Below are 13,826 nucleotides of genomic sequence, written 5' to 3'. Positions count from 1 at the left end.
GGAAGCAGAGAAGACGAGTATGGAAAATCTCACAGTCCCACCGTCGACGCGCATAAACTTAATCACTCATCTGTTTGTGGTTGTGTTTTTAAACCTGATCCTAGTAGAAAAATCCTAGCTCTTTTGTCCCAGCAGTTCTGCATTTCTACTTGGAAAATATTTCTAAAACTGTCAGAATACTAGAAATCCGAGTCTGAAAAACATATGGAATCACGACAGTAAAAAGTTCAACAACACGTGAACCATTGCTAAAAGAAAAAAAAAAGTGTTTTTGAAAAATTCTCTCAATCCTCCAGAATCAGTGAAATAAGACACTTACGCCACACAACGTTGCTGTACAATCTCAATAAACCCACATTTTTAAAACGTTTTTAATTTATAGCTGGAAAATTACATCTTTTACATGAGCCCATTGTGGCGTTACAGGCAAAAAAAAAAAAAAAACAGGCATCTATGAGTAACCACAGGCACACTATGGGCAGACTTTTACTACACTAGTTACAGCCACATGTAAAAGCTGTGGCGTCTGTTAAATATTGTGTTTAAACTTCATACGATTGAGGCAGTCTGCTTTACATAGTAACAAACCTGCATTTGGTCGTTTAATGACAGACTGAAGTCAAAAAACAAACAAAACAAAAACAATAAGGTCAATTTGGGGGTTTTAAATATTGAACTTATGTACAGGTTAATGGCTCGTTCAAACCAGGGTTCCCACGGTCTTCCTACGCTAGTTATACGTCCGCCCCTCCGCCGCACATACCAACCCCCCCCACGGCGTACTCATCTTGAATAAAATTAGTTGTGCTTGTCAACGAATGTGGAGAAACTGTACAAACGTTTGGCAAAATGGGTTTTGAATTCAGACGAATGGATCAAACAGGAATATTAGCAACAGATAAAGCCAAGGCATTCACACAATCCATTCTTCTCCATGCTGAATCTGCTGTATATATATTTAACACACAAAAAAAACCTCTTTGTTGTTTAAACAGATCATTTGAAGATATGAACGTGAACAGTTATGCTACTGCTTTTATGTCAGCAGGTATTAATAAGCTACTCAGACAAATTATTGTTGAAGAGGGAGAATTGCTGACAGCTACTGAAAGAACAGAATAAAAAAAAAAAAAAAAAAAAAAGGATTTTCAACATAAGATGAGTTCAAGGAACAACTTGAAGAAATATTTATTTGATAAAATTCAAGACTTTCCAGGCTATCGGGAACCCTGTAAACAACTAAATGTGGACTGGATGCAGGATGGTTTAATCTTCCAGGAGAAAATTTTATCTCAATGATCCCTTACACATAATGGCCATTTAACAGAATATGAAAAAACAAAACAAAAACAAAACAAAACAAAAAAACAAAACAAATGTGGGTGGGTGTCAGAGGAAATGCGTTTCCACGTGGAAGAGGTATGTCATTTATTAATCGTCCGTCAGGTCCTGAACAAAAAGGACCTCGGAGCGGCTGAGTCCTGCCTCTTTCAAGGTCGGTGGGTTGGACTGCTCCTCGGTCGGAAGGCAGGGCAAGACTCGGCGAGGGAAGTTTGTAACTATCTGGAACTTCTCCGGAGTTTCTTTCAAAGAGAAAAGGAAGTCGTGTATTACCTGTAAAAAGAGGAAGAGCTGAGTGGGTAACCCGGAGCAGCGGGCAAATGAACCGCTCGGTTCATTTGCTAAAGTTTTGAGCGTTTCGAGTTGACATGTGCAAGTGAAAGGTTTTGCTGGGCATGGAAACGGAGTTTACTCACCGTCAGAGACTGACCGAACAGGAATCGTCTCTCTACTCTCGTGTCGTTCGGCAGCTTAAACACTATTTTGACACTTTCTGGGTCGTCGGCCCGCGGCTCCGGAGGAAGACACTCTGACTTCCTCTCCTTCTCCTCTTCGAGTGTCTGGAGACAACGCGGATTAGAAATCGGGGGGGACGTACGAGCGTGGAGCAGTTTCAAAAACAGAAACCCAAACGACTCACTCTTCGTCTGATTTCCTCTGCAAGAGCGCTTTGTCGGACCTTCTCCTCCTCTTGCTTCCGTTGCTCCATCTCTGCCCGTTTCTTTCGCTCCTTCTCCTGATCGGCACGCAGGGAGGCGAGGTAGGCCTCGTCCTGCTGCTGCCTCAGAACTTGGGTCTGGTTCCTCTCTTCCCTGAAACAAAAATGTTTGAAGTCCAGTGAAAAGGATGCATTTGGAAGTCAAAATTTGCTAATAAGGTAAGATGTTTTTTTTTTTTGTTTACTTTTCAAAAGTGAAAAATACATCTATTTTTCAAGAAAACTAAGAAGAAAATGGAGGGCATGCCTTCCTTAGTGAAAGAATGCAGGTGATCTAGGACACACCCTGGACTTCTGCTACGACATGCACCTTGTGACCTATGACCAGCGGCCAATAATCCTTATCGCCCAGTCTGCGCTGGGCGATAAGACTGGGAAATAAAATCTCAGGTTTTTTTCATATCAGATCTGACTTCCGATTTTAATAAAAAAAATTTTAAAAAATCCCTCACTTACTTTTGTGAAAAAATATTCCAAATGTCAGAAAATATTTTCAATATTTTCAGTTATCCCTTCTGTGAGCTGTACGACTGCGTATTCAGGCTCCAAGAATTTGTTTAATTACAAGATCGTAGTCAGAATATTAGCAGGAGGAAAACTCAATTTTATCAGGAAAAAAAGCATCTTAAAATTATGTTGTTTCTATGAAAAAAAAAAAAAAAAGCTTTGATAGTTTTCCAGATGTGTTGAAAGAGAAAGTATTTATGTGAAGTAAAACCTATACAAAGGTATAATTTCATAAAATGCTCAACAACTGTTTTTGTTATTTTGGAGAACTTTAACTTCATTTTTACGTTTGAATTCTCTGAATTACTAATTCATTCTACAAGTATTACAACTTTATTTTGGTGATATAATGAATTTTTTCTCAGACTTAAAAGAGGAAGAAGCTGTAAAACACGTTTATGAAAAATTTTCATCTCCAAAGCCCAAAAATATGATTAGTTATCGCCACAGTGATACCCTGGGGACGAAACTGTGAACTTACACTATGAGAATAAATTAGGAAAATGCATCCTTTCAAACTCAAGCAGATTGGCGATTTGTTGTACCGTTCAAGACGCTCCGACATCAGATATGTTTGGTTGGCATCCATGATGTAAGTAAGTTGATTGATGAGGTCCTCTGGCTGAATGACACCCTCCAGCCGTCCCACCACGGTCATCTTGCGGTCCTTCAGCATGATCATGGCCAGGAACGGGTAGGTGTTCTCCCGCAACGCCTGGGACACTAAAACACGGCAAAACACGTTGCGTGCGTTTTAAATCGGCTCGATTGAACGCTTCAAACAGACGTTTCTGCAGTTATTTTAACTCTAAGGTAAATGTGCTTTAATTTTCCAAAAATTAAACCACTTGTGTTGTTAAAAGCAACAGGAGTCTCAATAAGCATGTTGAGTCCTTTTCTAATAGAACTCTAAATTATATCTTTGTATTCACACAATCATTACTGCATTGAATTAAATATTACTTAGAGCACCAAGAGGTGAAATGTAGAACACAAACAGCCTCCAAGTTGTAACACCGCTAAAGGTTATATATTTTTGCACATTGTGACAAACATTTCTTATTTCTTATGCGATCGCATAACGGTCACACACTGAAGAATGATTGTTAGTTTCAATCCTTAAAGCTGCAGCTTGTAACTTTTATAAAACATGTTTATTAAATATTTGTTAAAACTCTCACTGTATTGAGATTTTAATAGGTCACAGATAATCTGTAAAAAAAAAAATAATAATAATAAAGGCTCCTGTGGTCCTACTGCCATCTGCATAAATACACTAATCATTCAGAAACAACCCATCAGAGCCAAGAGGAGGGTCTTAGTGCAGCCAATCATATATGTGTATGCGCTGCTCATGCCTGCTAGTAAGCATGATGACGACAGAGAAGCAAGTGTAATGGTAAGTTGTTTCTCTGCCGTTAGCACGTTGAGCAGTGCGCACATGAGCATGTCAGATAACACTAAAACCTTCTGGCTGGTTGCATCTAACTGGGAGCGGTGCATTTCTGCAAAAGTCAATAGTAGTGCTGGAAGGAAAGCGGCAAAATTTTATGAAACTTACAATTATGTAAATAAATAATTAAACATGTATTAATCATAGGAATAACAGTCGTTACCTCTGTAACCCTCTGGTTTGCTAGTTGAGCATGCCCAGAAGAGCATTCTTGTGTTGAGAAAGGTTATGACCTCTTCCGTACATAATGTGGAGCTAAGAGACAGATAAGAAATAAAACCTTCAAATGGACTGACTTTTTTGTAAGCTTATTTCAGTTTTACATTTTTGACATTTAGATAACTGACTAAAAAACAATAAGTTCTGTACCGGCAAAACTCATCAGTGTCTTGATGATCATTCCCATGCAGATACACCAATAGGTAGCGGAGCTCCCGTTTGGCATCATTCAGTGCCTGCATGAATTACAGTAAACAATGTATTAGACTTTCTTCCCATCTTTTTTTTTTTTTCTTCTGTTTGTTTTCATATCTACAGACTCACCTGGCTGTACGTGCCCTGGTAAAACACGGGGTGCGACTGACCGTATTTTTCTTCAAAACTATGAATGAAAGACACAACGTCTCCGACAGGGTCTGTCACGCGAGCCCTGGGGTCTGGTCTGATGAATCGCAGGGCCAACCTTGGAGCAAAAAACAACACATCACCCAAAGTCCTCTTCCTGATTTGTGATAGCTTGTAATTAAATCCGCTATGATTACCTGAATATATCCAGAAGTGTGTAATAAGTAACTCTGAACGGTAGCATAATCAAATAGTAACCCCATCCTAGTAATCCCTTGGGAAAAGAAAAAAAGAAACAGCACTGATTAACTCTATTCCAACTGAAAACATGTTTCTTGGTATCTATTTCTTAAATCAAAAAGACATACCCTCGGCTGAGGCCTTGAGACGATGTAACTATATACTCTATGGTCTGCTGTGTTGACCTGGAGAGGTCTGGATGGTGGAGGGTTAAACACACTGGGAACTCCTTCCTGCTCATTAAGTCTGTCCTGAACTGCAGCCTGCAACACACACACATGTAAACCCATCAAAATTGAGTTTTTTTTTTGTTTTGTTTTTTAGCATTAAGTGCAACAACAACGGCAGAGCGACAATAAAATGCGACCGCTTTGTCGTGCGACTTTACCTCTATGTTCCAATTATGCTGCTCTAATGTTCGGCGGCATTGGTCCATTGATTCCAACCCAGTTAAGTCCTGTTGGACACAAACAGAAAGTCAGGAGGAAGTCAAAGTAGAAAAGCTGGTTTTAGAACTAATTGATTTTCCTCCCACCCCCACAGCTACAGCTTCGAGCTCCAACTAACTCAGGATTGGAATAAAGTTTTTTTTTTTGTCCCTGATAACATGAGGTTAAATGCTGCTGTGTGTTACGTACACATAACTTGGATTATACTAAACGGGCTACTATCAGTGTTTGCTGAAAAACAGCTTATAGGCCATTTCGGGTCGACATTTCAAATGACTGAGGGTCTGGCATATTTGAGCTCCGCACATTTGCAGTGTTTTGAAAAGCCTGATCTTTGTTTTTTTAAACCTTACATTCGGTGCGGCTCACGTCAAGCTCGGTCATCCCGGGCAGGAGATTAAAAACTAAAATGAGTCCAAAATGTTTGCCTTCAACAAAGACACTCAATTTCTTGCTTTCATTTTTTGTAATCTCTTGTTTGTTTTGGTGATTTCCACACTTGCGTACAATGGTGGCCGAAAGCCAGTGGATTTGTTTTATCTTTTTAAAATCGATTTTGGGGCATTTTATATCAATTCTGAATTGTAGTAAATACGAATGGTGATTCCTATGTGAATCGACTTTTCGTCTTTATTTAAGCTGTTTCTAAAACCTTTGGTCAGCCAAAGCCCTTTGATTTGCCTGAAGTTTTTCTCTTTCGTTAAATTAAAAAAAGGTAATTTAGTTTTCAAGTACCTGTACACCAAATATCAAATAAGAACATGCAAAGTCCAGATGTCATCATAGATGGGAAACTATTTGTTGGTTAATATCTTAAATTTAAATATTATGCTGAAAAAAAATGTGGCAAGTTGAATGCCTCTTTGTTCTAATGATTTTTTTTCCCTTTTACTCTTTTTAACACTGAAAACATTTCTTATACTAATAAAAATCAGACAACTTTTTTCCACAACTAACCATATTATTTAGCTAGTATGACAAGGTTTTGGTTAGAATTGAGCAAATATAGAATAATTTGTGACAATGATAAAGCAATATTAACATCAACAGTAAGTTCTCTAGATGTGTAGATTATTCTGGTTTTACATTCAGATATGAATGAGACTTTGGTTCAGTTCAGTGCAATGAGTTGGGATCTGTTGTGAATTGGCGATACAAAAAATAAATTGAGCTCAATGGAATATGTCAACACCTTATTTGAAGGCATAAGTCAAAATAATTGCAAAAATAATAAAAAAGAAATCCTGTCCAACCACAATAAGTCTTTTCAGCTTTTAAATTAGCTCCCAATATGATTGGATCTGATAAAAACTAAAGTAATCGTTTTGTAAATAGTTACCTAAAGATGACTAAAGCAGTTGATCGCCTGCCATAACTAGATTACTTAAACAAATAGAATATACATTTGACTCGAGTATAACTGAGCTAAATATGACTTGATTTACACGACTAGTATACAGTCTCAACACACATCAGATTAAAGGGACAACATTACATTGCCAGATCTTACTGTCACATCCTAACACGTTGAACAAACGAATCTGAAACACTGAGTCGTCATCAAACTTCAGTGTCAGTCTGAGAATGACAGCTGTGCTAATGTTGACTTAGCAAATGATAAGTAGCCAACGATAAATGGAGACAGAATCCAAGATTAATATTCCTAACAGTCGAAACATTGATGTTTCTGATTCACAGAGTTAGGCCGAGTTTGTGTCTATAAGAACTATATGGCAAAATTGACGCCTTTTTAGCCCAACCACGTCCCAGAAAGTCTGCTAACTTGTTGGTTAGCTTAGCTCCTTTTTGGTAGCTCTGCTTCCAGTTGCCGTTGGGGATCGTTATCGAAGTTAAGTGTATGAAAAAAAGGCTTTCCACACAACCCTTCGACCTGTTCACAACGACCAGCTGTGAGTGGAAACGTATCGACATTGGAGGTTTCAAATGGAAGGGTGTTAACGAGGATTTTTGGCTGTCTACCTGAAATTGAAGGAGTTTTTCAGTCTGCGCCTGGGATAATTCTGGCTCCTCTGGCGCCGCCATCTTACCTCGCCAATCATCTAGCCAGGCGTAAGAACGTCAACCGTCTTTTCCTGCTGCTGGTTGCGTTACCGCACGCCCCGAGCGCTGCTGCCGCCTAGTGCTTTGGATATTGTATTACAATTGTTTTCTGGATATGATTTCTATGTACTCTCTACTGTTAATAAATCACTAAACGTTTCACTAATTTTGTTTTTCTTTCTTATAGGTAAATTGATAATACAACTTTTATGAAGTTAAAACTAAATAAAGAACTCATAATTTTAAGTATATTGTGTATCTAATTCACACAGGCTCAAAATGACAGTTCCTCTAATACTTGCTTCTGGACTACTTTTTTTTATCATTAAGAGGAGTTAAATATTAAAGTGTCTTTAAAACAACAATTGCAGATTAATCATATTAAACTATGCAGAGCTCACTCACTGAAATCTAAACCATCAGCTTCAGTTTGATGCTTGTCTACAGTTCTTGAGTAATATCTGTCTGATGATGTTGCTGATAAGACGACAGTTCTGGGTGAGGTTAGTCAGGTTTTGTATTCACGTCTTAGTATTAATAATGGATGTAAACAGGAAGTCTCTACAATCTTTTAACGAAACTGAGTAAAACTGTGATTTCATTTCTGCCCCCGAGAAATGATGAAATATTAGAAAAAAGCCTGTTATCTAAAAGGATAACATTATAGTCATGTTTATAACAAAGCTATAACAATAGAGTAGAGTGTCGGATCTAGATGTCTCCAATAGTTGACAGGTTTTATACCATTCAGGGTTGTATTAACTTCTGTTTCAGCACAACATCCATCCCCGCAGCTCAGTTCAAGACCGGCGGCATTACTAAAGTGGAAGAACACATTTTTATGACTTCTGTTTTTGTTGTTCCACCTTCCACTAGATGCAAACTTTTCTTTGTTCAAAATGTTTTTTCACCAGCAGAGTGAGTGAGAGTTCGTATTAAAAGAACAAATATTTCCTGAGAGTATTGCTTAACAAATTAAACATATTTTTGATCCTCCTAGCTAACTTAATTATACCATATTCTAAACAAAATCTGTGTATATAAGCAGAAAGTAATAGTTGCATTATCTAGACACTGACCCTACTTTTTATATCTTGGAGCATTGAGCACACAAAATATCAAGCAGTAACCAACTGAGCACAAACAAGTAATAATATAGGATAAACTGAATATTTTTTAGAATTAAAAAAGACACAAAATTAAGAAGAAAATAAAATTCATCCTTAACATCTTGTACATTAGCATGTAAGAGCACGAAATGTTGCAAAACCATTTGACTTTTTGTGCACCATCCAGGGTAGTATTCATGCTTTAAAAAAAAAAAAAAAAAAAACCCTTGCGTAATTGCTGTCTGATTAGTTTTGTTGTGACCACATAACATTTGATGTGTCATCTTGGGCAAGTTCTAGAAATTTGAACCAAATATGGGCTTGTGTGCCATGGCTTTTGAAAGTTTCAGTCTGTTAAAATACAACTACGATATCAGACGCTGATATATCGTTTTTCATCATGTGTATGCTGTAAAAACAAGAAACAAAGCTCTGAAATGTTTCAATATATGTTACGAATCTGCATAAGTCTTAGGTTTCACTTTCTGAAATGAAAGACAAAAAGAATATTTAATCTTTTGTAATATTTTCATTTTTCTGTACAACCACTTTTCACACACAAATCAATACTGCAGATTTAACACAACATAAACAAAATTTATTAATTTGCTTGCGTTGGCATTTGCATTGCAGAAGTCTTAAAGTCAAGTTAAAAAAAAAAACAATAAATGAGAAGGTTTATTTTGAGAAAACAGACCTAGAATAGAAGTGAACATTTTAATAGATTAACTGGACAATATCTTTTTTCCCTCCTCAATGTTTCTGCACAAATGTGATATTTATTCCAAAAGAGCTAGCCTGTTCTACTTTTTCCCCTCGACCATAATGATATGATATCCAAACTTCGTCTTGACAGGTGGGTCTGTGTAGACGGGTTTATCCATCGAACTGACGGGTAGAGCAAACGCTGCCTCCTGGAAAGGTCCGACCATGGAGCCTCGCGTCATCCAACCCAGGTCACCCTGTCATGGAAGAGCAATATTCTTGATATGAGTAAAAGCATGATGCAAGCATTAAGATTTCCAAAACTGGACACATACATTTATCCTAAGATAACCACTTCATTGATGTTTCTTTCAATTTCAGAGGAAACCGTGAGTGGGTGTTCTGGTCTCTGATGCAGGTGGAATAAAGATGCTAAATAAAACAGCTATCAGCACTGACGCAGTCAAGAATCTTAGATTCATGGTTTGATCATGACTAAGAGCTCATTGTAAGGTCACTTAGTACTATTACCTTGCACTTATTTACAGAAGGTGATGTTTTCCAGCAAACGGTGACACAAACAGAAACTTTGCTAAAAGATGTGATGCGTCAGTTCATTCAGGTATATCTGACCTCAGTCAAACAATGAATGAGATCAGATGGAAATTTTAAAAAAAAAGATAATAATTGTGAGCTCAACTACAAGAAGGATGTATGCGTAGCACTTACTGGAATTGTGAAAATCAAGATGCAAAAATACGTAGCTAGTAATAAAAAATGAATTAAAAAAAAGAGAACCGACTGGGATACTTGCGCATACTTACTCCTTGTCTTGCTTTGTCTTCACTGTATTGCGTTGCTACTTCACTGAAACGAACTCCAGCTTTCAATTTCTCCATGGCCTCCATGCATTTTCCGTGCTTTTCACAGAGAATGTGTCGGACCTGGGGAGAGAAATATGTTGGGAGGTTTACAAATACAATTTGCTGAAACTGATGATTCTTCAGCATTACTGACACCGTACGGCCAGGTCAACATTTCCTAACAGATGACATTTTATATGTTCCCCTCATGCCTCTTGAACCTTTTCGTATTTTGTCACAATATAAATTTATATGTATATTTTGGGGAAAATTTTGTGAGAGACCAACACCAAGAAGAGGCCTAGGATTCTTCCTATCCTTTTCAAACAGAAAAATACTGGTAAGCAAATTATTTTGTTCTCGGTTATGTATGCACATGATTTCTCTTTCGTACTGATTGCTTTGTTTCTTGTTTTAAAAAAAACTGTTTGACATAAATAAATCAAATCAAGAACATAATTAATAAATGTAACGAAAATGAAATACATAATTTTCATTCCATGCTATGGGAGCTGAGGAAATCCACAACCATCCACCCCAAATTGATAAATGGAGGCAGAACCATGCTGTGGGGATAATGTTTTCTTTAGCAAGGACAGGAAAGCTGGTCAGAATTGACAGGGAGATAGATGGAACTAAATACAGGGCTATCCTGGAAGAAAACCTCCTCGTGTGTCAAGGAAAGTCCTAGTCAAAGTCCACACCTACATTTAGATGAGACTCTGTGGCAAGAGTTGGGAACTGATCCAAACGGACCTTCTCCAGTTTGGCTCAGCACTGCAAAGGTGGTTCTAGAAAGAAACATCTACGCATTCCCTACCACTTTACAACTGATGTGCTCCTTTGTGTTGGTCTTTCAACCAAAATTCAAACATAATACAATTAATGTTGCGATAATAACATTGGAATATGTGCAGGTTTTACACCAATGCTCCACAAATAAAATAAAAGGTTTTAGAGGTCAGACAAAATGTGACAAAAACCCTCAATAATACCATCTATATTGGCATGTTTTATTTTATTTTACAGAGTTGCTGGAGTTAAAGTGTATAGAGAATACCTTAACAGCTGTGCCTCCCTTAGGCGTCTTTTCCTTTTTGTCAGCGTCCGAACTTCCTGAAGCAGCTCCTACACAGATAACACCACAGCACACGTCACACCAGAGTGGAGAGCCACACGTTATTCAGAGTAATGTTATTGTAAACTCTCCCATTACACTGAAGTACATCAGTGTATGCTAACTTAAAGGCTAGCGCCTGCAGCTGACAATATCAGATTAAAACACATCATAAACAGCAGCTACGCTGTGGGACACTGACCTTTACCACCCTTTCCACCTTTTCCCTTCGGTGGCATTCTTTCTGCTAAACGTGGGTTTGAAATTTAAGCAAAAAACATCCAAATGATAACGTGGTTTCGAGTGTAGTAATAAGCATGCGCAGTAAACTGCTGCACAGGACTGTTTTGGTTTCTTCTTCTTTGACTTGTTAGTTAGTAGCGAAGTAAAACAAGCCACAGCCACAGCGCCATCTCGTGTTCAGCATCGTCTTTGCAAACTCACTTGGGTGGTAACTTTTTCAAAATGTATGTATTTATTTTTAATTATCTTGCAGTAACATTAGCCTGCTATTATTTTTAAGAACTTGTCTAGTTTTTTTCTGCTTTGAAAAATAACTATGTATTTACCATATGAAACCCTGAAGTCCCACAGAAGCAGTCCCCCAATTGGATGTTCTGCTTAAGAAACTACTGCATCTATGAAATGTATTCAGGTGTATAAATCCCGAAGTAGCAATCATCCTACGATCTCCAGCCAAAGGTTGATTTCATCTGCTGTAAAACACTAGGGTAAATAACATATTCAGCATTTTCCTCATGTACTTTAGCCTAATGCAATTCCACTTTTCACCGTCTCAGGACCTTTGGGAAGGTTTGTCCTCCAGACCTGGGATGAGCAAGCAGAGGCAGCAGCTGAAAATTTCTGCAGTTTTCCCTGCTGTACCTGTGTTTTCTTACTTAATTCCTCTAATCTTTCTTTTATTTTGTCATTTCTATTATCGCCTGATAATACAGACCAGAAAGCTATATCTGGTGAGAGCATTTCATTTATGATTTCAACAGTCATATTTTGTTGTGCTGTAATCAGATATAGTTTTTCCTATTGTATTTTTCTAAATATACTACCCGTTTTTTGTTGTGAACTAATCAAAATACACCGATATGGACAAATGTTTAAGACATCTTGTTTTTCAAACACTTTACTGAATCACTGTTGCATTTTTGATATGGTGTTATACAGTTCAACAATAAACAGATTAATTTACAGGAGCTGCTGCTGCTAACTGTGAGTTAAGTGAAAATGGAGGGAAGCAGAGCGGTCCATCACAGAAGAAGTGGCAACAGAGTGGCTGTTGATTAAATACACATCCAATATCCTGCTGATCAAACCTGGTGTCATCTCTGTGTCTGGTATTTGCTGGACTGCCTCTGGTATAAAATATTTTCTCTCATAGCAGCCATTGTGGCTCCAAACCTCTAGAGTGTGTTTAGGGTCACCCCGGGATAGTATGACCCTCTACCTCACAGTGTTTCCTTTTTCATCCACATTATGCTGTGTCTCCATACAAAAGATAAAATTACTTAAACATGCTGAAGACCAAAATTAGTTTTTGGTGCGTGTGATATTAAGGTAGAAATGAAAAAAAACAACAAAAAAAAACATTTCCAATTAGCGGTAAAACTGGTACAAATAAAAAGTCAAATGTGAGAGCTTGTAATGTTTAGGTCTTTTTTTTTAACAAAGTTGCATAAATTTCCCTGTTAAAGGTCACCTTATTTTTTTCTTCCCTTTATGCTTTTCAGTTCATGAAATGTCATACAGAGACATATACCACATATCACCGAAAAAAATGGGTACACTGATAAAAAAAAAAAAAAATGTGTGAAGTACATTAATCTTTTATAACTACAGCAATAATTTCACATTCAATAACTTGTAGCAGTTTTCAAGCTGTGACTCATTGACCCCACAGTAGCCATCTTCTTCACCTTTACATCATTACAACTGATGTAAGTTGTTCATCTTACATCAGATGAACAACTTATGTCATGAAGATAACTGCTATCGTAAAATCTGAAAAGAAGTCCTGCCTAGTGTTTCAGCAAATTTCGCTCCAAAAGGAAATATGCAGTCTTTACTTTTAGAACAGGGCTTTACTTTTCTAAAACCGTTAAGCTCTGTGACGTCTTTACTTCTCATGATCGCACGACTTCCTGTTTCCCTGCGTATCGAGAAGACATGACACAAAGATCTATTCCTGTTCATCAGTCTTAAAAGTGAGAAAGGGAAGAGAGCGCAGAACTTTACAAAGAAAGAAAAAATGTCCGGTTCAAATGAAGCAATAATTGAAGGATTCCAACCGACTGGAAATGAGGCAAAGAGGTTAGAAAAGAAGGAGCCGCTTTTTATGCAATATCACACAAATCACTTTAAAAGTAAAAGTTTTTAAATAATTGTTCTATAAGTGGAAAACATCTGCTGCCATGGTGCAGGCAGAATAACAGAGTTTGCTTGATGTTCCACAACATGGGTTCAAACTGAACACTTGATGGGGCTGGAGAGAACGCATGCATCCGAATATTCACTTTGATAAGAACAGAGATATCAAAACAATGTACAGAACAAGTCCCTGGATTACTACTTACATAAAAACTAAAGTGAATGTTTGAAATGTCATTTTTGATTAACTAAAAAGTATTTTCTTAACCTTTCTTTTTTTTGTGCAGCTTACCTTTCACTCTTATCTTTGTCTCAAC

The 13,826-nt window shown here is 37.4% G+C and overlaps 2 protein-coding genes and 1 long non-coding RNA gene across 3 annotated transcripts in view; 1 reads left to right on the top strand and 2 right to left on the bottom strand.

The window, feature by feature from the left end:
* Positions 1–355: 355 nt before the first annotated feature.
* Positions 356–7,342, bottom strand: faf2 (Fas associated factor family member 2). Its single transcript, XM_015042283.1, has 11 exons — positions 7,253–7,342; positions 5,212–5,280; positions 4,952–5,086; positions 4,781–4,857; positions 4,563–4,701; positions 4,389–4,474; positions 4,183–4,274; positions 3,112–3,289; positions 1,982–2,153; positions 1,758–1,901; positions 356–1,614 (listed from the first exon to the last, which is right to left on the bottom strand). Exons 1-11 carry the CDS (start codon positions 7,313–7,315, stop codon positions 1,432–1,434), a joined length of 1,338 nt encoding a protein of 445 aa, XP_014897769.1. The 5' UTR covers positions 7,316–7,342; the 3' UTR covers positions 356–1,431.
* The window catches only part of LOC106953479 (uncharacterized), a 20,557-nt gene continuing 13,990 nt past the window's right edge, over positions 7,260–13,826 (top strand). The window contains exons 1-2 of the long non-coding RNA XR_001426203.1: positions 7,260–7,342; positions 11,198–11,203. This is a non-coding gene — a long non-coding RNA (uncharacterized LOC106953479). The remainder of the gene's footprint in view (positions 7,343–11,197; positions 11,204–13,826) is intronic.
* Positions 8,981–11,486, bottom strand: pin4 (protein (peptidylprolyl cis/trans isomerase) NIMA-interacting, 4 (parvulin)). Its single transcript, XM_015042288.1, has 4 exons — positions 11,330–11,486; positions 11,071–11,138; positions 9,972–10,091; positions 8,981–9,404 (listed from the first exon to the last, which is right to left on the bottom strand). Exons 1-4 carry the CDS (start codon positions 11,364–11,366, stop codon positions 9,246–9,248), a joined length of 384 nt encoding a protein of 127 aa, XP_014897774.1. The 5' UTR covers positions 11,367–11,486; the 3' UTR covers positions 8,981–9,245.

This window comes from Poecilia latipinna, unplaced genomic scaffold (genome assembly GCF_001443285.1).
Source record: "Poecilia latipinna isolate Pla-1442-1.1 unplaced genomic scaffold, P_latipinna-1.0 Scaffold584, whole genome shotgun sequence".
In the NCBI taxonomy this organism is placed as follows: domain Eukaryota; kingdom Metazoa; phylum Chordata; class Actinopteri; order Cyprinodontiformes; family Poeciliidae; genus Poecilia; species Poecilia latipinna.
Note: the sequence above shows the minus strand (reverse complement) of the source record. Positions and strands in the feature narration are given on the sequence as shown.